General features: G+C 40.9%; 2 protein-coding genes and 1 long non-coding RNA gene across 4 annotated transcripts in view; all 3 read left to right on the top strand.

The window, feature by feature from the left end:
- LOC145493272 (uncharacterized) overlaps nt 1-24,335 on the top strand; it is a 219,932-nt gene that overhangs the window by 75,751 nt on the left and 119,846 nt on the right. The window lies entirely within an intron of this gene.
- On the top strand, nt 924-3,489 carry LOC145493278 (uncharacterized). The gene is made up of 3 exons (XR_014050112.1): nt 924-1,112; nt 3,092-3,159; nt 3,450-3,489. It is a non-coding gene; the product is annotated as an uncharacterized LOC145493278 (long non-coding RNA).
- LOC145493274 (uncharacterized) lies at nt 14,230-20,782 on the top strand. The gene is made up of 5 exons (XM_081472703.1): nt 14,230-15,271; nt 17,029-17,154; nt 19,265-19,332; nt 19,663-19,846; nt 20,333-20,782. Exons 1-5 carry the CDS (start codon nt 14,347-14,349, stop codon nt 20,386-20,388), a joined length of 1,359 nt encoding a protein of 452 aa, XP_081328829.1. The 5' UTR covers nt 14,230-14,346; the 3' UTR covers nt 20,389-20,782.

Raw genomic sequence — 24,335 nt, 5'->3', positions numbered from 1 at the left:
TGAACAGCAAAGTATACTCTGTTAATGGCATGTTTAAAAGGAAATAATATTATTGAACGAAGGAAGAGTGAATGAAAATCTGTCTCGGCTGGTCGAGTACAGCACATATTGCTTTTCATGTGGAGTTAATTTGTACTGAGGATTTTCCCCAATTTTTTTCTGAGAAGCCGTAATTTCTTAGTCACGCAGAAACTGAGTTTATATCGAGGTGGTATTATAACGCAAAAAACCATAATGTAAAAGCCGGTCGGAAAAAGGTATCTGCTGAAAAGTATAAGATTATGGATAACCATTAACAGGGTGTTTTGGTATAATTGTTTAGGGCAGTAAAACGCTTCGCGGCCGCTCACTTTGAGTGAGCAGTTCCTCTGGTCTTTTTTTTTTTTTTAATACAAGTTCAAGGTCGAACATAGAACCGAGCAACTCAAAACTGACAGCTCTCAAACTTGTAGCTCGCAAAACACCAGATCCTTTGTATAACTTTTCACGTCCGTTCATACCATCCTTGTTTCGGACTTGTTGCCAGGCTATTTAATGGACTCATGTTCAACTTAGCTTCAGTAGCTTTATCGTTCAGTTCTACCCCTTTGTAATGTCAAATGTAGTTTCAATCGAGTCGCACCTGAAATTTGAAAAAGTGCAAAGAGAGAGACGACTGTTTATAATAATACATTCTTTCCAATACTTGGAAGCCTTTGAAGCTTTCATTAGCGTCTTAGCAGATAGAAGTAAGATTTATTTTTTGGTAATTAGTTCCTATCGTTTGACAATTTCCGAACAAAAGGCGCTGCTTTTAAAAAATGACCTCACTGCGTCTGCGTATATGATACGTATATATTGCTTATGCTTATGCGATAGTGAAAACCAGTTTCATGTTTGAGGTGTATTCGAATATGTGATATCTTATTCATCTCATTACGGATTTGTTCTGACACGTAACACCGATACATGTTAAATATCAGTAATAATTCTCTCTACATACACATTCACAGAGGATACAAGTACGACAAATGAGAAAGATAGGCGGGACTTAACACCCGAGACTGCAGCGCGTACGGCTGAAGTGGATTCGCTTCCTTCAGAAGTTAAAAAGAAGCTGGAGTTTGGAGATGGTAAGTGTGTTTTTGTCATTTGCATCTTAATCGATCTTGGTCGCGATTGGTTCCGGCTCCGCGCCCATGTTTGTCACATAATCGGCGCGCGATCACGCGGGGTCCAATTACAACTTTTTATAATTGGATACCTGAGATTAGACACCTCCGCCATTCACACGTCAGTTATCCTCTTTCTCATGTTCCATACAGTTTTTGAAACTTATGGAAAATGCTACTGACTTTTTCGTTGAAACAAAGTTCTCAAAACACCTTAATCTCGATATTTGTTATTGATGCGATTAGTTCAATTCGACCTCGTGTCTTACAATTTTGAACTTAGTGGAGTGTAATTTGTCTGAAATCATACACGTGATTTCAAAGCCGAACGAACGTGCAGCAAGAGTTCTATTTGAAATCACGTATAATTCCAGACCAAAATTACACTCCACTTAGTTCAACTATCACTTTACTAAATCCATTTTGAAACCGCGCAATATGAGATTTTGGTCAGTACCAATATTTTATTCATCAAGTGGTCGGTTTTTACGCAGAACAGAAAAAGATGCGATTTAGAACAAACAAAAGTGCTCGCTTTCCTGCAATGTGATTGTTTACTTTAAACAAACCGTGAAATCTGATTCGTTGTTTTGTTTAGTAGTGGCAAAAATAGTGCGATTGGTGAATAAACTGCGCCACTGAGAGCCAATCAGATTGCAAGATCACCCGTGATTTCAAAATGGATGTAATAAACATGGGTAATCGCGTGAGGCCAATATCACGTGTGTTTTCGGAAGTTGCAGAAATTGCCCGAGTCGCGTATCAATTATTTTCCGACCAACATCTCCAAATTCCAATTCGTTCACGTCCTCTACCCTCTACTGATCGAATTGGAATTTGGAGGTGTTGGGTTTTGTGGAGGCAGGAAAAGCGGAGAACCCGGAGAAAACCCCTTGAAGCAAGGCGAGAACCAACAGCAAACTCAACTCACATATGGCACCGGGCCAGAATCAAACCCGAGCAACATTGATGGGAGGCGAGTGCTCTAACCACTGCGCCATCCCTGCTCCCCTTACAGTGCCTCTCTCTACCCAGGTGTGGTACAAAAGTGAGTACCAGCAAAATTAAGCTGGGGATAACCCTGAAATGGTCGACTCACATTCCGGGATGCTAGAGAGCTAGAAATACTCCTGGGGCTCTTTTCTTGAAGGTCCCGAAACTTTTTCACACCCGGAAAGCCTTAGCAAAATCTCAGACCTTATGATTACAGAACTGTTTCATTCACATATTCTTAATATAGAGCGAGGTTCTCTTCATACAAAAAGTTTTAGGCGTATACACCTCTCTGATTTTAGATACAGACTAGTTAAAAATGGCTTTCCGGGCCCGAAAAGTTCCCGGAGCTTTCGAGAAACGGGCCCCTGGTCGCATCATGCCAGGAAACGTGAGTAAGCTCCGGCGGTATGGACCACTTTGCCCGACACAGACTTTACCTGTACCTCATAGAGTGTTTTCACATGACGTCACAGCAGCCATATTGGTAGCCAAAAACAATGAAATGGGGGCCATGTTGGTGTACCTAACCAATCCTGTAGGAGCTGAACTCTTGTCTTATCTAAACACTTTCTTTTGTTCCAATGAATGTGTATGACTGCTGGCCACGTGAGTGAAATAGAGCGCATGGCGCTTTCATATTTTTCATTGAACTGAGGTTTCAGGCCCCATCCACACTACGCTGGAGAAATTTGAGAACGAATTCCTCCGGTTTGGAGAGCGTTTTTGAAAAGCTCCGTTTTCGTGCGGACCGATTAGTGTGGACGATAGGCCTAACCGTAGAAATGAAGATGCGTTCAAATTTCTCCGGCGCAGTGTAGACGTAGCCTCAAAATTCTTCGAGTAAAATTAAATTTGTGCGTGTAGAAACAATTTAGTATGTCAAGGGTTGATCTGCAAAAACGTGTAACACAAGTGAAAAACAAAAACCTATCTTTTCTTCACAGTGTCGAACTCCTCCAGCGATCAATCTCCCAGACGCATCCAGGACACCAGGAAAGACTTCAAAAGCCCAGTGAGTAACATCTAATGTTTCTACAATTATTTTTGTTTTTTGCAAAAAAAATATAATTAGTTTGCTATTCTGATATTGTTTACTTCTTTTGAGTCCCTATTTCAACTTTAAACTAGACCTGATGCATAACAAAGACGCCCGTTAGTAAGTTTAGTTTTGACCATTTCCGAGTATGACCAGTTTTGTTTGCATTCAGCTAGGTACACCTCAGATGCATTTTGTCAGCAAAAAATGTACTTTCCTTTTTGAGAATATCAGCGAAGATTCTTAATTTGTTAGTTTAATTGCAGATTAGTTTGGTAGAAACCTCACACAAATCGGTTGGCTCAGTTCACGCAAATGACGACCGACTGGCAGCTGAAATTGGGGAGACAGAGTCCGCGATACAACGTCTGGATAGTCCCCACGGGAGCGTTTCACAGGCGCACCCTAGAGAACCGCACAGCCAGACAACAAAGCAAGGCTCTGACAGAGGTAATCTTCGTCATATTTTACTGTGGTGACATATTTCCATACTATCCGGTGCCAGAAGTCAACACCCTGAAGTGTCTAGGAGATTGTGATAAATTTCCCAATCTGCATTGACGGAAAACTAAACGGGAGATTGCAGTTCCTATACTACCTACTAGCAAGGCAGGCGAACAAAACTGTCTTTCCAATGCACCAGTCAATGTCAATCCTCGCCTCCCAATCCCGGGACTATGCGGGTATTAGCAGAGAATTCTGCGCATAGTCGTATCTCGGAAAGCGGAACATTAGCCTTATCTGGAACGTTGTAGTTTCATTTTTTGAGCGGGGACTAACATGGAACCTCGCCGTTTTGGTTCAATTAATAGTATTGCCGCTGTTGGGTATTAGCAATTCCGTAGGATGGTACATAAACTTTGGCACCCAATGCAAATGTATTTTAATTCTCAACACATTTTGTGATACATAGGCTTTTCTTTTTTTCCACAGAATCTACATCTGGGAAAGAGAAAAAAGAAAGAAAGGAAAAGATACATAAAAATAGCCTCCATTTGGGGCGAAAATAAGCTCCGATATTTGCCCTCGGACGTTATCTGTTCCGAGAAGCGAAAAGCGAAAACTGTGATCTTTGAGGAACAGTTAATGTCCAAGTACAAATATCCGAGAATATTATTTAAGTCAAATGGAAGCTATCGTGTTTACTGTCCTTCAAATACTTTTCGCAAGACGTGAGATCTTTTTAAAATCAGGGAATATCACCGGATATTCGCCCGTTTTAGCTAGGACATACTCTGTCACATGACGCGTTTAGACCAATCGCGTACGAACGAAAATATTTGATGAATTATAAAATAGCCTTTATTATATTTGGCGCGGAAATACTCTCAGATATTTGTCCGCGAACATTATCTGTTTCAAGAGGCGAACAGTTTTCTACGCTCACGGAAAACTGTGAGCTTTGAGGAACAGATAATGTCCAAGGACAAATGTGCGAGCATCTTTTCGCACCAAATGGAGGCTATTATGTTTATTATCCTTCAAAAATTTTTCGCAACACGCGCGGTTTTGAAAATTGGAAATTGTTACTTTCTGCCTATCAAGATTTTCTCAAGTATGCTTCCAGCTACCGAAAAAAAATGTAATGTCAACCGATGAAATAACGTGCGTGATTAGTCATAAATGGGGTAAGATTGGCCTCTTATATCTCTTAAGCGTGCATGTTGAACTATTCGGCAACTTTGGAGCAACTTTTGGCGTTTGGAGCAACTTTTTGCGGTTCTAGCAACCTCGAGCAAGTTTTGACTTTCTGAGCAACTTTTTAGCAAAATATAGTTTTAGAGCACATATCAAGCACAAAAAAGTCAGCGATTTCTTAGAAAACTTCAATTTATGCGGAATTTTTTTTAACATTCTTCAATCTTTTGAAGTTTGAACACATAACCTGTCACTTGACAACGTTTCGCAGGCCTAATATTTTTTTTCCGTTAGACTTAAGAGCATCCTTAAATTTCGTCTATATTTGAAAGCAACTCTTTCAAGCTAAGTTTCAAGCTATCTTTCTTGACTGATGTTAGCAATTAGCAAAATAAAGCTTTTAATTAACGTTTATGTAAAAATATAAAGAAATATAATTTAGGTAGCAACTTTTTGGCATTCCAGTGAGCAGCTTTCCAGCATTTTACGAGCACAATCGGGACAGGCCAAACCGTATTAGCGGGGTGACCGTATTAACAAGGTGATCGTAAGGCGGAGTTCCCGATTGTAAGTTTGTAAGTTTGTAATACCGAGGAACAAAGTCACCTTGTCACTTTAACTCACTCGTATAGCTAATTACTATATTAGCAAACTTTCCCACGGTCAATTTGTAAAGCCAGGAAATTTGCTTGGGTATTGGTATTAGCTCTACTTGTTGAGAATACAACTTGCGTGATTATCTTAGTAGGTTTAGGTGTTCGATTATATAGTAAGTTTCTTAGATTAAATACGTGTGCGTATGATCAAAGAACTGCGTAAATCCTAGTTTCCGATACCATCGGACAATGGTACGTTCTGCAGTGTAATTAGTGGTTAGCTTACCCACGCACAAATATATACTCTGTCATATAATATAGCTTTTGTTTTACGCTTGCTGCTGATAAAATTAGGATCACGTTCAGCTTAGGTTTAAAGGCATTTTGTCAAACCACAACTGTGATTGGTACCAAATCTACAATCTAGAAGTTAGTTTTGGGTTAACAATTCATAGACCCTAGGTTTTTACGTTGAGCTCGAAGCACACATTCGGCTATCAAAGAAACCACTGTTTCCAGTGTTCTCATTCATTCTTAAGAATTCACGAACCGACCAATCACAGCTCAGTGCGTGGATGTACTGCGAGCGACCTTAAACGACAATTTTCGTTCGAGTTAGTTAATTGATTGCTGGATACAACAGAGAGAAGACATCAAATAAACCAGTGCTGAGCAAATGAAGCAGTTTTCCTGAGCTACACCCTCCGTTACATCTGTCGTGTAAAATAACACTTTTCCATATAATAAATCCTTTATTGACCAAGCGTGAGGTCAAGATGGCTGGACATCGGCCTCGTTCTTTTTTTGCGTGTTGATCGACTTGACTCCGTCTCGGTCCATAAACACGCAGGAAAAAGAACTTGGCCAATATCCAGCCATCTTGACCTCACGCGTGGTTAATAACCCATATTTATGGGATACCAAACATTGGGAAACGGCGAATATGTCGCATTTCATTTCAGGCGTATGAACACCGTCACTTAAACGCAAGAAGTGTCAAAGCCTTCGTCCCGCTTGATGGTAAACCTTCGTGCAAAATATGCAAATTAACTATTTTACAACAGTTGGTTTACCGCCACTCGTACGATGTTGTGTCCATTTGCGAGACATGGCTCAACGACACAGTGCTGTCATCTGAAATACTTACTGGGTATAACATCTATCGTAAGGATAGAACAGGAAAGACCGGAGGTGGAGTGCTGACTGCTGTTAAAATTGACATCCGGTCTAACCGCCGCTTTGACTTGGAGAGAGAACAAATCGAACTTGTAGCCGTTGAGCTGTTTAAGGATAGCTCTAAACCAGTTATCCTTTACACATTTTATCATCCAGATCCTGGTCCTGACGATCTAAATCTGCTGAACCACTCTCTTCAACAAAATTCCGAAATGGCCTGTATGGTCTTAGTTGGCGATTTCAATCTTCCATCAATTAAATGGTCACTGGACGAGTCTACCTCAACTAGCTTAGGCGGAACGGCGGAAGAGGAAGCTTTTTCTGACCTTATGGAGGATAATTTTCTTCGTCAGTTTATCAAAGGTCCAACGCATATTGCTGGAAACAAACTTGATCTGCTTCTATGTAACTTCTCCGAAGTCATAGACCATGTTTCTACAACTTCTCCTTTGCAAAATGAATTTCCCTCTGACCATTATTTGGTGGACTTTTTTATCCGACTGAAATTCAAGCGATCAAAGCGTGTGCGCCGTAAAACGTACGACTACAAAAGGGCAGATTTTGACGATCTGCGAAGTCGCCTACAGCTGCTACCTTCTGACATGTCGCACTCCGACGATGTTGACATCTATTGGTCTCGGTGGAAAGATTTATTTCTAGCAGCAGTTGCTGAATGTGTCCCAATGAAGACCATTAGAGACACCAACTCTCCTCCTTGGATAGACAGGGAAGTTAAGTCTGCATTACGCAGAAAGTACCGTGCCCTGAGGAAATATCGTGAAAACAAAACCGTGGAACGGAAGCTAAAGCTTAGATCTTTAAGCAATGAAATCAAGAAACTTGTTCGACAAAAACATCGCGACTATCTCCTTAAAATTGAAGGCTCTTTAAAGGAAAACCCTAAACTATTCTGGAACTATCACAAAGCTATCCTACATCATCGACCGGGCTCGAATACTGAGATCACCTTTGACGGGAAATCAGCAAAAACTGCAGCCGAAAAGGCTGAGCCTTTTAATGCTTATTTCTGCTCTGTGTTTACATCATCCAAGCAGGACAAAGCACGCAGTTTGCAAATGTATCCCATGAGAATAAATATGGAACTTTCTGAGATCACACTATCTTTCAACGAGGTGAGAGATTGCTTGTTTATTTTGGATCCGTCAAAAGCCACTGGCCCCGATGGAATTCCTGCGCGTATTCTTAAAGAGTGCAGTGAGCAGATCGCGCCAAGTCTTTGTTCCCTATTCAACCATTCTCTGCGTACTGGGCGGTTCCCATCAGAATGGAAGTCAGCTGATGTTACTCCGGTTCATAAAAAAGATCTTTTAGAGCCAGCTGAAAATTACAGACCAATCTCACTTTTACCAATTGTGAGTAAAGTTATGGAACGCTGCGTTTGTAATAGACTTTATTCCCATGTCTCGCAATCAATTACATCCTTACAACACGGATTCATGCGTTCCCGTTCATGCTCTTCGCAACTCTTATCCGTACTTCATTCAATCGGGGAGGCACTCGACAAAAATAAACAGACGGATATTTTGTACCTTGATTTTGCCAAGGCCTTCGACACAGTTGATCACGTCATTCTTATTGAAAAGCTGAAATGGTACGGTGTCACAGGTCAACTGTTAGATTGGTTTTCTGACTACCTAAAGGACAGATCGCAGAGGGTTGTGATTGACGGCACCGCCTCTGAGCGTCTACCGGTCACTTCCGGTGTATCCCAGGGTAGTCTTGTCGGCCCACTCCTCTTTGTGATATTTATCAATGACCTCCCTGATGTCATCCATGAGCAAACCAGCACCGCTCTGTATGCTGATGATACCAAGCTGCACCGTACTATTTTGTCAGTGAAGGACTGTGCTATTCTCCAGCAGGATCTGACAAGTTTAAACACCTGGAGCCACGAATCAAATATGAAGTTCAATGCCTTCAAATGCAAAGTGCTAACAATTACGCGAAAGAAAACACCTGTAAATCATGAATATCACCTTGGCGAGGTAAACATACAACGCGTTCAGGAAGAAAAAGACCTCGGTGTAACTATTACTAAAAATCTAACGTGGGACTCGCATGTAACGCGTATTGTACTCAAGGCTAATAGAATGCTGGGACTCTTAAAGAGAACTTGCCCACTTATGACCGACATCAAAGTAAGGCGGACACTTTATCTATCTCTCGTGAAGTCACAGCTTACTTATGCCACGGAAGTTTGGTCTCCTGCTAGTGTCAATTTGAGAACAATCTTAGAAAGAGTCCAGAGGCGCGCCACTCGCTGGATACTAAGGACTAGAATCGGGAGGATGTCCTACAAACAACGATTGCTGACTCTTCGCTTGTTACCACTAACATATGACAGGGAACTGAGAGATCTTTTATTTCTCTATAACTGTATTTCTGGATATACTGACCTAAAAATTGAACGATATGTTACTTTTACCACACATGGCCGGTCCCGCTCTAAGAACCCCACCCTCGTACTAAAACCTGCTTACTGTAAAACCGCAACTTTTCAAGCTTCTTTTTTCAATAGAATTGTAAAACCCTGGAACACTATCTGTAATCTCGCCCCTCAAGACAAATTTTATAGCCCAAGTTTATTCAAATATTTTTTGCACGCCACTTATTTTACTTTACTGGACACTACCTATGATATTGACATGCCCTGCTCCTGGTTCCTCTTCCGTAACTGCCCTTGCCATCGCTCTTAATTTTCTGTGACTAATATTATCCGCATTTTGTTTTAAACTATTGTAATTAATTAGATTTAACTATAATTTTTAACTATAAGTAATTATTAGATTTTTATCAAATTTAAGATTTTCTATCACCATTCTTACTAGCTTCTAGGGTTGCGTCTCGCATGGGTAACTTTATTTTCCCGTTCGCGCAATTCCTATTGGTCCTTTTCTTCTTTTAATTATATTGTAATTTTGTGACCAATAAAGTTGATAGACTGTAGACTGTTAACTTACCTCAAGTCAGTGCCATTATTTGTTGGAACACAGAAAATTATATCTATCGAAGTCAGAAATAGCTAGAAATTAGCCGAATAAGGGATACTCAGACAGCCCCCCCACCCCCTCCCATCCCCACCCCGGCATGTTACAATGTTTTTGGTGTCGTAGGCTTAAGAAAGCATTTTTATAACTTTTTAGCGACATTTTTTTATTTTTACTTTATTTGTCTTAAGTGTTTTTAATATTTCTAACTGTAAAGCGCTTTTGAACTTTTAGGATATTGGCGCTATATAAATATTTTATTATTATTATTAATCGTAAGCAGATTGTAGGTTTGACTTACAGAATACGCAAGAATTTGTTAAACGGCAGTCGGAGGCACTAGAACTGTGCTATGCATGATCCGGACCACGTCCTGTACTGAGACAATCGAGCATTCTAGTTGGTTTTCAAAATCGTGTTCTGTTGTATTCTTTATGTCGTCTGCTGTTTAGATATTTTTGTTGAGAAGCTCAATTTGGTCTTTACTTCAGTTAACGTGATCATCAATGTCAGGCCACACACATCTTTCCCTTGTCCAGTTAATTTTGCTGTTTGTTTTATTTACTGTAGCTTCTCTAACTTTTAACAATTGGTCTCACGATAGTCAATGTTTGAGCAGTCTTGCTTCCCTTGGGTGAAACCTCCACGAAGAATTATCTTTCCCATGCCATCGCTTTCATTGGTTCACTATGACTTATTTGTTTACGTTCAATTGGTGTGTTTTGTTTTTGTCCAAGTTAAGCCAGGGTGGTCTTTTTAGTTCCCAAGGTCAGTAAACCCAAACATGTCTGCAATTTAAGTATTTAGCTGGGAACCGTCGAGCTTGCATTAATCAGTACAATCAGTAGAATCAGTAAAGTCAGTAAGAAGAAGTATAGTTGTAGTAGCAGTAGGAGCTGGCGCAAACTGGCGGAAGTGCTTCGAAGCTCACCTCTTCGCAAGAGTGGGTTAACCGTTCTCACAACATTTTTGTTATTTCATATGTTGAAAACTGTATTTCGGACAATTGAAAGCTTGCAGAGTGTCCTTACCTTTCAGCCAGAGAATATTTTTAAGGCAGACCCTCGATATTTTTACGCGCATTGGTACTAATTTGTTCGGGTTTTGGAGTATGTTGAAAAATAAGCGATCTCCTTAGTGCGTCCAAAGCTGCCACAGTCAGCATGATTGAATGAAGTTAAGCAAATGTGGAATTACTTAATTTTTGTTTTGAATTGAAGCTGAGTTAATAATGGAGGTCTGTCAAAGGTCTTTATCGAGGAAATTCTAGCTGTCTTGGCTTGACCCTTGTGCACTGGTCCATGCGCTATGAAACATATGGACGACGATCTCTCAAGATCCCGAAGTTTTAATTCAAATTTGTTTACCGAGACTCCAAACTAAACGTAGTTTAGAAGAGAAATCCACTAAATATAAAAGCTCTCCACGTAAGCCTTTATTTTATATTTTCTAAAGGTTTTTAGGTGGTGTATTCAGGGTGGTAAGTTGCCCTGGTGGAGTGCACTGGGGCCACCAGGTGTACTTCGCAAATGCCAGGAAATGCCCACCGTGTCAAAGACTCTGCCACCAAGTCGGCTGTCGCATGTCCTCGTCATAACCCCGGTAATGCAGTTGTACTGCAGCTGAGCGACAACGGCAAAAGGCGGGTATCCGGCGCCTTTCATATAACGGGATATTGTGGCTAAGGGAAGGACACCCTGACAGAAAACCTAGGCCCTCCAGGTTGGGGGTTGGGCATGGGGCCAATCCCCCGATCTCGTAAAAAATTATCGATTACAGAAACCGGAAATTCTAACAAGCAATGTTACATGGGGAACAGCGCAACTACTTGCCTAACTCCAAATGATAATTTTACCATATGGGAGGATGGATTGATGACGGGAACAGGTGTAAGCCGAAAGGAAGCCTGCTCTCCGATAGAGACGTTGGTTACACCCAAATCTGTTATGAAGATAGGAACGTGGGAAATAGGGAATAGGGAAAAAAGCAGTTGTAGGAAGAGAGATGAGGAAATACGACATCGATGTACTGGGAATCAGTGAATGCAGATGGGCTGGTTTTGGGCGGATGAGGGTACAAACAGGCGAAACGTTGCTGTACTCAGGAGGGGACGATAATGCACACCTGAGCGGTGTAGCCATGTTGTTGAGTTGGAAGGCAACCAGCTGTTTAATTTCTTGGTCACCTGTGAATGATCGAATTATCACTGTGCGGTTCAACTCACGTTATATCAGAACTAGCATTGTCCAAGTGTATGCTCCCACAAACGACGCCGAGGAAGAGGCAAAAGATGTCTTCTATGTGCAGGTGCAAAAAGTCCTTGACAAAATCCCAAAACATGATGTAGTGATCCTGATGGGGGATTGGAATGCGGAGGTTGGAGATCAACAAGATGGTTAAGAAGGAGTGGTGGGCCACTACGGACTGCATGGGGAGAGGTCAGAAAATGGGGAACGCTTCGTCGAACTGTACGCAAGCAACAATATGGTCATCACAACCACTTTGTTTCCCCATAAGGATATCCACAAGCACACATGGGTATCACCAGACGCCCGCACCAAGAACCAGATCGATCATGTAACCGTGTGTAGAAAGTTTAGAAGATCAGTACTAGACACCCGTGCATTTCGTGGAGCCGATGTCAACAGCGATCACCACCTAGTCATCGCAAAGATCAAGTTGCGGCTGTGTAGAGTTGAGAAGAACAAAGATAGATTAAGGAAGTACAACACCGCCAAGCTCAAAGTGCCTGAGGTGGCGCAGAGTTTTAAAATCGAACTTCGGAACAGATTTAGCTGCCTGGCAGATGATGAAGCCAATACCGGTGATGATCATACTCAAGATGTGGAAAATGACTGGAAGACGATCAAGCAAACGTATCAAAAAACAGCTGAAAAGGTTCTGGGGTTTCAGTCAAGGTCAAACAGACCATGGATCAGTGCTGAAAGCTGGAAGAAAATAGATGACAGGAGAGACTTGAAAAGGAAAATGGATTCCACTAGATCAGAAAGGGTCAGGGAGCAGCTCAGAAATGCATATTCAACCAAAAACAAGGAGGTGAAGAAACAGCTCAAGAAAGACAAGAATGACTGGGTAGAGAAGGTCGCCGAAGAAGCACAGAAAGCTGCAGAGCAGGGCCACCTTAAAACAGTCATGACGCTACCAGGAAACTGTCAACCAAGAAGGGCAAGACCATGGATATGATAAAGAGCAAAGAGGGAGTGCTGCTGACAAAACAAGACAAAAACGATGGAAGGAGCATTTCCTTGAAGTCTTGAATCGTCCAGCATCTGAAGATACAGGAGAGTTTGATGACGGGGATGTAATTCCTGAATCTGAAGCAATTATTGACGTTGATGCACCAACAAAGGCTGAAATCTATGCAGCCTTTAAGAAGATGAAGAACGGAACTGCTGTGGGGGGTTGATAGTTTGACCGTTGAGATTCTAAAGGCAGATTTGGAAACATCTGTGGATGTCTTACACTACTTCTTGCATAAGGTGTGGGAGCAAGAACAAATACCGGAGGACTGGCAACGGGGATCGATAGTGAAACTACCAAAGAAAGGCGATCTCACCGAATGCAACAATTGGAGAGGCATAACGCTTATGGCGGTTGCAGCAAAAGTTCTAGGCGGAATCATAATTACACGAATACGGGCTGGAATTGATAATAAATTGCGCCAAGAACAGGCAGGTTTCAGGAAGGGCCGCGGTACAACGGAACAAACATTTATACTGCGCAATATCGTTGAACAGTGTATTGAATGGAACGCCAACCTTTATGTCTGCTTTGTCGACTTCGAGAAAGCATTTGATTCTGTAGATCGTTCTGTACTATGGAGGATTGTGAGGAGCTACAGCATTCCTGAGAAGATTGTGACGATGGTGAAAGTGATGTACAGTCGGAGTGAATGCGCTGTAATTGATAGGTCAGGTGTGTACGATTGGTTCGAGATCAAAACCGATGTTAAACAGGGTTGTTGTATGTCAGGGTTTCGTTTCCTGCTTGTTGTGGACTGGGTTATGAGAAAGACCACCAAACACGGGAACACGGGTATCAGATGGAATTTCAACAACTTCCTAGAAGATCTTGACTTTGCGGACGACCTAGCCTTGATCTCTAGCAGTAGAAGTCATATCCAAACTAAAGTCAGCAACCTGGGACGTTATGCAAAAATGACGGGCCTCAAGATAAACACAGCAAAGACCATGATGATGTGCTGGAACAACACCGCAGGCAGAAAGGTCCGGGTCGATGGAAAAGAACTGGAAACGGTGTCGAAATTTGTTTATCTAGGAGGAACAGTGACCTAGGAGGGGGGCTCAGATGAAGACATGAAAAGCAGACTTGGAAAAGCCAGAGCAGCATTCAGCAAGCTTAGAAAAATATGGAAGAGCAGTCAACTGAAATTGAAAACTAAGCTGAAGTTCTTTAGGTCCAACGTTATAGCTAGTCTGTTATTCGGTTGTGAAACATGGCGTATGACTAACAGAGATGCGACCATTCAAACGGTTTTAGCCTGTGACATTTTTAGGAAGGAAACACGCCATGAATTTGTGAAGATTTTTTTCTCGTGCCAGGGCCTTGGCGGTTAAGAGAGACAGAGAGAAAGTTGGCTCTGGGTACGAAAAATTGAGGGAATGGGGGTGCTGGTGACTAATTACGTCCGCAATCGCGAGGCAATCGCAAACGAACACGACTATTGCTACAAAGCTGACAAAGGTGTCCGTATGATCTGATCGATGGAGGATCCTACAAGAGCTAAAACTCCAGGAGCGTCTACAACTTATAAAGGTACTCGGAGTCGAATGTTAGATATCCCGGATGGGGTAACTGAACATGATTCATCACATCATAACATCATAACCATCAACATGAACGGGAAGAACCATGGAAAAGGAATTACGGATAATCGGAGACACCTGACTGGATCATTTCTCAAGCGTTCCTCTGCCTCTGTGATATTTTGTCAAGAAGTTCCAGACAAATTTGAGACAGAGGTGGTCGAGAAATGTTATGGTGAATACGAGTATGCTGTTACGGATAAGGAATCGGCGGTGATGTGGCGCCCGAAAGAATTTGATGGCGACCCTGTGCAAGGTACGGAGGTATCAATCACAAAAATTGTGGAAAAGTTGCAAAAGGAGGAATCTGATGTAGACGTGAGTGAGGTAAGGACAAGAACTACCATGGTTAAATTAAGAAGTCGTAGAACAAACGCATCCTTCTTGGCAGTTTCATGGCATGGACCATGGCGTCCATCCGAAGTCACTAAACTAAAAATATTCCACGGTCTCATTCGCTTCTTGCGTGAAGTTTGTGAGATGGGAGGGCTACGCTCGTTTATCATTGGAGGGGACTTTAACTTGAACGCAAGTAAAGTTAAGCAAACAGAATACGGAGTAACGATATCAAGTTATAAGTTATGCAATCGAGACAAAAAGCGGGAGTCACGAGGACCTGGCCGTAATTTCGTATCCTACAAGGATAACTTTATCGCCTCAGTTACAATTCCTTCTGACATCACAGTGTATTGGGTACAGCCTCTCGATTTAGAAGATGAAAGCAGCGAAAATCCACTGCTGGATCATGTGCCTGTTGTGGCTATCCTTAAACTTGACAGTCTGCTTACGTACAAGACTAAACCTTTCATCAAGCAAGATAGAGGTAAGCTAGAGCAGTATTTTCAGTCGTGCACTTTCCGGCTGACTTTCGTTATGTAACAAAGTTGTGACTATGCTCAAATTATTTGAAAAGGTTGATGTTAGACTTTCTCAAAGTCCGCTTTCGAATTCCATTTTATTTTCCGGCTTCTTCTCACTCAGTTCTCGGGTCAGAAAACATAAGCATCTACGGTAAGGACATTCTAGAAGCAGAGAAACGGCCGAATAGGAACTGAAAACAGCTGCCCTGACAGCATGAACCAGTCATATTTCTAGCTTTTTGCAGTTTCAAAACACTCTTTTTGTTATTCAAATTTGCCAACTTTTTCTGGTGGATAATTCAGTTCATCGCTTCAATAGCCAACAGATCTTTGTCTGGACTTCAGGTACGCTTCAGGCTATACGATCTTGATTTGCATGCATGAAAAACATGCCTGTTCAGTGGATATGTCAGAGAATGATCATGATTCACTTTATTGAATTGAACATTCGAAATTTGAAACAAAAAGGTAAAACCCTCTATACAGTTTTATTGTTACGAATTCCAACTAGTAGTAAATTGGGTCTGCTCCGTACGAAAGTTAGATAAGACGTATGCAAAAGATTACCCTGTATATTTTTACTCGTCTGCACGAATGTTCCGCTCTATTTGAATTTGCTTCTTGCGCAACGAACTGAGGAAAAAGAGGGACTGCTCGTAATCAAGTTTAATAACACATCGCCATTCCATTTTCCATTTATATAAATTCTAAGATAAAACGCCCGCTAGTCGCTGTTAACCGGGAGCCAATCAGAAAGCAAGATAAGCAGTTTCCGGAGCAAAATTGAAAGAAACAAAAATTTCCGAGATGAAATTTTCGAAATTCGAGAAATACTACTGGATAATTCCGCAGTTCCCGAGAATGCTTGAAGAAAATTTACCGTTATGTAACTTTAAACTACAAAATTGTTAGATCAACTAATGAGCGCGTACAAAGCTGCGAGATTATAACGTCAATTTAGACCGCACCTAGTTTTGATAAAGCGAGAAGTTTAATATTACTTCATATCCAAAGAAATAATTGAATCGACATCATTATTTCAAGGAATTTTTTCTGAGACGCTGTCATTTCTTGGGCATGCAGAAACCGAGTTTATATTGAGGTGGTATTATAACGCGAAAAACATAATGAAAATGCCAGTCCGAAAAAGGTAACTGCTGAAAAGTATAAGATTATGGGTAACACATTAATTAACAGGATGTTTCGGTGTAATGGCTTAAGGCAGTAAAACGCTTCATTTTAATTTGAGCGAGCGGTTCATCTGTTTTTACACGATTAAGGTCGAACATAGAACCGAGCAACTCTCAATTTGTAGCTGGCAAAACACCAGATCTTTTGTATAGCTATCCACACACGTTTATACCATCCTTGTGGCCGGGCTATTTAATGAGCTTCAATTCAGCTTCAGTAGCTTTATCCTTGAATTCCACCCCTTTGTAATGTCAAATGTAGATTCAATCGAGGCACATCTAAAATTTGAAAAAGGGCAAAGAGAGAGACGATTTTTTTATTAATACATTCTTCCCAACACTTGGAAGTCTTTGAAGTTTTCATTAGCGTCTTAGCAGGTATAAGCATTACCCAGCCAACAAAACCTTTAAAGTTTGAGGCGTATTTGAGTATTTGATAGTGTATCCATCTCATTATGGACTTGTTTTGACACGTAACACTGATCTATGTTAAATATCAGTAATAATTCTCTCTACATACAAATTCACAGGGGATACATCGGACAAGACGACAAATGAGAAAGATAGGCCAGGGTTAACACCTGAGACTACAGCGCGTATGGCTGAAGTGGGTTCGCTTGCTTCAGACGTTAAAAAGAAGCTGGAGTTTAAAGATGGTAAGAGTGTTTTTGTCATTTGCATCTTAATCGAAAAATTTATAATATTCTTGATCGTGATTGGTTCCTCCGCGCGCCTCTTTGTCACGTAATCGACGCGCGATCACGTGGGTATCCAACTGTGATTAGACACCTACGCAATTCGCACGTCAATTGCGTGTACTTTAATGGCTTCTTTCTTCCGATGTTCCCTACAGTTTTTAAAACTTATGAAAACACTTCTGACTTTACCAGTGAATATATGAAAGATCACATATTTAAATCGAGGAGAAAGATATGAAGATATAATTAATCATCGCATTGGAAAATTTACTGCGATGATCATTCTTCACTTTCATCTACAACCGCAGTTCATATATGAATTATTTCATATAAACTTCACATCATTTCACTCCTCACGGGAAAATATGAACTCAATAAATTGACCTCGCTCCCAATGTGTGGCTTCATAGCTCAGTTGGTAGAGTATCGCACCGGTATCGCGGAGGTCACGGGTTCGAATCCCGTTGAAGCCCTGATTTTTTCAGGCTTCTTCTTTCCAATTGCTTAAATTGGAACATTTACTGCGATGATCATTCTTCATATATGAATTATTTCATATAAACTTCACATAAACAACTTCAGCAGCTGTGAAAATAAAGTCTGAAAAAAAATTCAGGCTTCAACGGGATTGCTCTCTATTGCTTTCATGAAATAATTCTCCAAAATACGCGCGAGTCTAAAACGACGTCACAACCGTGTTTACATACTCTCATCTAAACACACCTATCGACCAATGACAGCGCGCCTAGTAGCTCAGTTATTTAATAAAACGACATAATGACATAACCACATTATCGCTTACGTCGGTAATGTGAACATCGAAATAAGGACATAAGGTTAGGTGAGAAAAGACTTAAAAATAGAGGTAAAGACATGACGACATGAACATCATGACATCAGGAAAAAACTCTGTGATCTTTTCCTTATATCGTTATGACGTTATGTTTCTGTTAAAACAAGTGTGCACATCATCGACATAATAACATAACAAAGAACCAATCAGAGCGGTGCGAGAATTGTCGAGCCAAGTCCGTCACCAGCACTTCTTTGAAAATGGCGGCGACTGTAAAGTGTAATCAGGAATGTTAATTCCGTTTTAATTCCTGAAATAATAATTTCGAACACCCAAACTAAACCCTCTGAAGAGGTTGTGGTACTGGCCGTGTGCTCTCCTAGCTTCCTGTTGAAAGATCAGCTGTGTCCACGTTTTTCTTCTAGCATTCTTTCCCTTTGTCTTCCATCGTCGAAGAAACGAAAAAGAATTATCGCAATCGAAATAAGTGTTTCCTGCTCCATTTTTTAAGTCTTTTTTTCACCTAACCTTATGTCTTTATGTCGATGTTTACATTACCAACATAAGCGATTATGTCGTTATATCATTATGTCGCTAAGTCTCGAATAAATATATAATAAAGAAATTATAATATTAAGGGAGGAAACCACATCAGCCTCAGCTGGTTTGCATGCGGGTCCTTTACCCCGGCCGAATTGGAACTTGGAGATGTTGGTTTTTGTGGAGTGAGGAAAATTGGAGAACCCGAAGAGAAACTCTCAGAGCAAGGAGAGAACCAACAACAAACTCGACCCACATATGGCACCGAGCTGGTGGAAGGGGAGAACTCTCATCACTGCGCCATTCCTGTTCCCCTTACTGTTCCCCTTACTGTTCCCCTTACTGTTCCCCTTACTGTTCCCCTCTCTCCGCCCAGGTGTGATATAAATAAGTGCGTACCGGTGAATTTAATGCTGGGTAACCCTGAGACGGTCGACTCACATTCCGGGAGGCTGGAGAGCTAGGAATTCTCCTGGTCGCTTCATGCCAGGAAACCGGAGTACGCTCCGGCGGTATGGACCACTTTTGACGGATTAGTGTGGACGGTTAGCCTCACCGTAGAATCGAGTAGAAATAAAGCTGCCTTTTCAAATTTCTCTGGCGTGATGTGGAGGGGGTCTAAGGATTCTTTGAGTAAAATTAAATTTGCGCGTGTAGAAACAATTTTGTATGTCAAGGGTTGATCTGCAAAAATTTGTAACACAAGTGAAAAAGAAAAACTTCCTTTTTTCACAGTGTCGAACTCCTCTAGCGATCAATCTCCCAGACGCATCCAGGACACCAGGAAAGACTTCAAAAGCCCAGTGAGTAACATCTAATGTTTCTACAACTATTTTTTTTTTATAAAAAAAAATTTAACTAGTTTTCTATTCTGATATTGTTTACTTCTTTTGAGTCCCTATTTCAATTTTAAACTAGACCTGATGCATAACACAGACGCCCGTTAGTAAGTTTAGTTTTGACCATTTCCGAGTATGACCAGTTTTGTTTGCATTCAGCTAGGTACACCTCAGATGCATTTTGTCAGCCAGTTTTTCATATAAAGAATGTACTTTAGGCAAAGCGCGATGCCTTATTGAGAATATCAGCGAAGATTCTTAATTTGTTAGTTTAAATGCAGTTTTTAATTGCAGATTAGTTTGGTAAAAACCTCACACAAATCGGTTGGCTCAGTTCACGCAAATGACGACCGACTGGCAGCTGAAATTGGGGAGACAGAGTCCGCGATACAACGTCTGGATAGTCCCCACGGGAGCGTTTCACAGGCGCAACCTACAGAACCGCACAGCCAGACAACAAAGCAAGGCTCTGACAGAGGTAATCTTCGTCATATTTTACTGTGGTGACATATTTCCATACTATCCGGTGCCAGAAGTCAACACCCTGAAGTGTCTAGGAGATTGTGATAAATTTCCCAATCTGCATTGACGGAAAACTAAACGGGAGATTGCAGTTCCTATACTACCTACTAGCAAGGCAGGCGAACAAAACTGTCTTTCCAATGCACCAGTCAATGTCAATCCTCGCCTCCCAATCCCGGGACTATGCGGGTATTAGCGGAGAATTCTGCGCATAGTCGTATCTCGGAAAGCGGAACATTAGCCTTATCTGGAACGTTGTAGTTTCATTTTTTGAGCGGGGACTAACATGGAACCTCGCCGTTTTGGTTCAATTGATAGTGTTGCCGCTGTTGGGTATTAGCAATTCCGTAGGATGGTACATAAACTTTGGCACCCAATGCAAATGTATTTTAATTCTCAACACATTTTGTGATACATAGGCTTTTCTTTTTTTTTTCCACAGAATCTACATCTGGGAAAAAGAAAAAAGAAAGAAAAGAAAAGATAGATAAAAAATAGCCTCCATTTGGGGCGAAAATAAGCTCCGATATTTGCCCTCGGACGTTATCTGTTCCGAGAAGCGAAAAGCGAAAACTGTGATCTTTGAGGAACAGTTAATGTCCAAGTACAAATATCCGAGAATATTATTTAAGTCAAATGGAAGCTATTGTGTTTACTGTCCTTCAAATACTTTTCGCAAGACGTGAGATCTTTTTAAAATCAGGGAATATCACCGGATATTCGCCCGTTTTAGCTAGGACATACTCTGTCACATGACGCGTTTAGACCAATCGCGTGCGAACGAAAATATTTGATGAATTATAAAATAGCCTTTATTATATTTGGCGCGGAAATACTCTCAGATATTTGTCCGCGAACATTATCTGTTTCAAGAGGCGAACAGTTTTCTACGCTCACGGAAAACTGTGAGCTTTGAGGAACAGATAATGTCCAAGGACAAATGTGCGAGCATCTTTTCGCACCAAATGGAGGCTATTATGTTTATTATCCTTCAAAAATGTTTCGCAACACGCGGGTTTTGAAAATTGGAAATTGTTACTTTCTGCCTATCAAGATTTTTTCAAGTATGCTTCCAGCTACCGCAAAAAAATGTAATGTCAACCGATGAAATAACGTGCGTGATTAGTCATAAATGGGGTAAGATTGGCCTCTTACATCTCTTAAGCGTGCATGTTGAACTATTCGGCAACTTTGGAGCAACTTTTGGCGTTTGGAGCAACTTTTTGCGGTTCTAGCAACCTCGAGCAAGTTTTGACTTTCTGAGCAACTTTTTAGCAAAATATAGTTTTAGAGCACATATCAAGCACAAAAAAGTCATCGATTTCATAGAAAGCTTCAATTTATGCGGAATTTTTTTTAACATTCTTCAATCTTTTGAAGTTTGAACACATAACCTGCCAATTGACAACGTCTCGCAGGCCTAATGTTTTTTTTCCGTTAGACTTAAGAGTATCCTTAAATTTCGTCCATATTTGAAAGCACTCTTTAAAGCTAAGTTTCAGGCTATCTTTCTTGACTGATGTTAGCAATTAGCAAAACAAAGCTTTTAATTCACGTTTATATAAAGATATAAAGAAATTTAGGTAGCAACTTTTTGGATTTTCGGCACTTTTCAAGCAACTTTTTGGCATTCCAGTGAGCAGCTTTCCAGCATTTTACGAGCACAATCGGGACAGGCCAAACCGTATTAACGGGGTGACCGTGTTGACAAGGTGACCGTTAGGCGGAGTTCCCGATTGTAAGTTTGTAAGTTTGTAATACCGAGGAACAAAGTCACCTTGTCACTTTAGCTCACTCGCATAACCAATTACTATATTAGCAAACTTTCCCACGGTCAATTTGTAAAGCCAGGAAATTTGCTTGGGTATTGGTACATTGCGTTGGTCTCGTCTCGGTCACCGCACCGACCTTTATTATTTTCTGTGTTTAAACCAAAATTCAAACCCTGTCTAGTCTAATTAACTTTTAGTTCTCTGAATGGTTGTAAACAACTTTTGTTCATTATTGCACTTACCTTAGCAAGCTGTGTAAAAGTGTCTTCTAAACGGTTTGCGGTTCTTCTATGCTAAAGTGACAAGGACTTTTATCTCTTCTTGTTGAGAATACAACTTGCATGATTAGTTTAGTAGGTTTAGGTGTTCGATTATATGGTAAGTTTCTTAGATCAAATACGTGTGCGTATGATCAAAGAACTGCGTAAATCCTAGTTTCCGATACCATCGGACAATGGCACGTTCTGCAGTGTAATTAGTGGTTAGCTTACCGACGCACAACTATATACTCTGCCATATAAATATAGCTTTTGTTTTACGCTTGCTGCAGATAAAATTAGGATCACGTTCAGCTTAGGTTTAAAGGCATTTTGTCAAGCCACAGCTGTGATTGGTACCAAATCTACAATCTAGAAGTTAGTTTTGAGTTAACGATCCATAGACCCTAGGTTTTTACGTTGAGCTCGAAGCACATATTCGGCTATCAAAGAAACCACTGTTTCCAGTGTTCTCATTCATTCTTAAGAATTCACGAACCGACCAATCACAGCTCAGTGCGTGGATGTACTGCGAGCGAACTTAAACGACAATTTTCGTTCGACAATTTTGGTTGGTCACGAGACGTTTAGCCCGATCATACAGACATTTCACAATACCGCGCTTTTTACTGACTGAGGGTGGCATCAGTATGTGTTGGTTTTTAGACTAAGAAGTTGTTGATCGATTGTACGTTTTAGTTGTAACTCCTACAAAATAAAGTTTAAAAAATTAAATTTTCATCTGTGGTTGAGAAAAGATGGTCTTGAAGGGGTAACCGTCAAACGGCCTTAAAATTAACTATGAGCTGTCAAAAAAGCAACAAACTTATTGCCAACTGTCAAGGGAGCCAGTCAGTCACTGAATAAGTCGTCAAATGTCTCAAATCTGCTCTCAGAGACTGCCATAGATTAATTAAAGAATGATTTCAAAGACTGTAAGTTCAGATCAGTTTAAATATTCCCATATAACCTTGCACGCTGGTTCATTGCAATTTATCTTCACTCATTCGAGTCGTTCGCCGCAGAAATATGACAAGCCGGGGATGCGGGGAACCTATCTTGTTCCTCTGCCTCCCTTGAGAGAGAAAGCCTGGGAACGAGGTTGGCGGGGAACGAAATCGGCAAGTCTCTCCTTCCCCTTCGTAGCGCCTAAGTGGTTCCGGGATACGGAGATGAAATGCTGCCGATTAACTTTGTCTTTGTCTTAACCGTTGCTGGGGGACAAAACAAAAGATGGGAGATTGACGGTCTCACTCGCCCCAGGTTTCTTCTCGTTTCTGAAGTAGCTAATATGTGGAGACCTGAAAGACGCATGAAAAATTATTATAAGTTCTACCTTAAGTAAAAAGTTGTTGTTTTGTGTTTTGCGTTATGGAGGAGACTGCAGGCAAACACTGTGACAATCTGCTCGGATTGTTCTTCGGCTGCAACAATTAAAACGCTAGCTTCAAGGTGCATTTGAAATCAATTTCCCAACAATAGCGCCAGCCCTTTGATTTTTTTTAGAGGGTTTTTGATACTGCCAAAAGTTTAGAGATCGGCTTCGGGTCAAAAATACGGCATGGGGAAATAATTTTGGGAGAATTTCCAGCTCTTTCCGAGAAAATGATTTGTCACGAAGACTTCACTAAGTAGAAAAATTGTCGAACAATACGTCTTTTTTGCAAAGGCACTCCCAATTTCGGTATCAGTTTTCCCTTTAGTTTTCTCTCAACGTAATGAAGAATACGTAAATCTTCCAAACTACAAGTTCAGTACTTCGCTTTTCTTCAAATCTCATGTGCAAGTCACAGTAAGCAAAACAATGTAAGCGTTATTTATTTATTTATTTATTTATTCATTTAATTAATTATCTACTCATTTCCTCCACCTCATGTTGAAATGCTTAAGGCACATAAAGGCACATCGCTGACACCGTTTTATTTCCTTGCGACATGAAACCATTGTGTTCATCTGCGCTCTTTACTGCAAGTTATCGATTCAAGGCCTTTTAGGTTAATTAAGGAAAGCCAAAATATATTTGACAGAGTCACAGAAAACAATAAGGAAAACACAAAAATGGCTCAGCTGGATATCTAGACGGGCCGCCACAAATTGTTGACAGACAAAAACCAGCTCCTGGCTACTTTTCTGACCACTACTTTCACCAATTCACCTCTGGTATCCTCTATAGAAGTATCTACTGGTTGATTTTTAACTAAAATCGTTCGATCACAGCACTTCGCCCGTACGGACCATAGACAGATTTTAACAAAAGAGCGTTTAAAACAGAAGTACAACTGTGTCCGGAGGGCGAAATCCACCAAAAACTCTCCAAGTAAGCCTTTATTTTACATTTCTTAAAGGGTTTTAGGTTGTGTGTTCAAACGGTTTTAGCTTGTGATATTTTCGGGAAGGAAACAAGCCAAGAATTCGT

This window comes from Orbicella franksi, chromosome 7 (genome assembly GCF_964199315.1).
Source record: "Orbicella franksi chromosome 7, jaOrbFran1.1, whole genome shotgun sequence".
NCBI classification, from domain to species: domain Eukaryota; kingdom Metazoa; phylum Cnidaria; class Anthozoa; order Scleractinia; family Merulinidae; genus Orbicella; species Orbicella franksi.
This window is presented reverse-complemented; position numbering and strand designations above follow the sequence as displayed.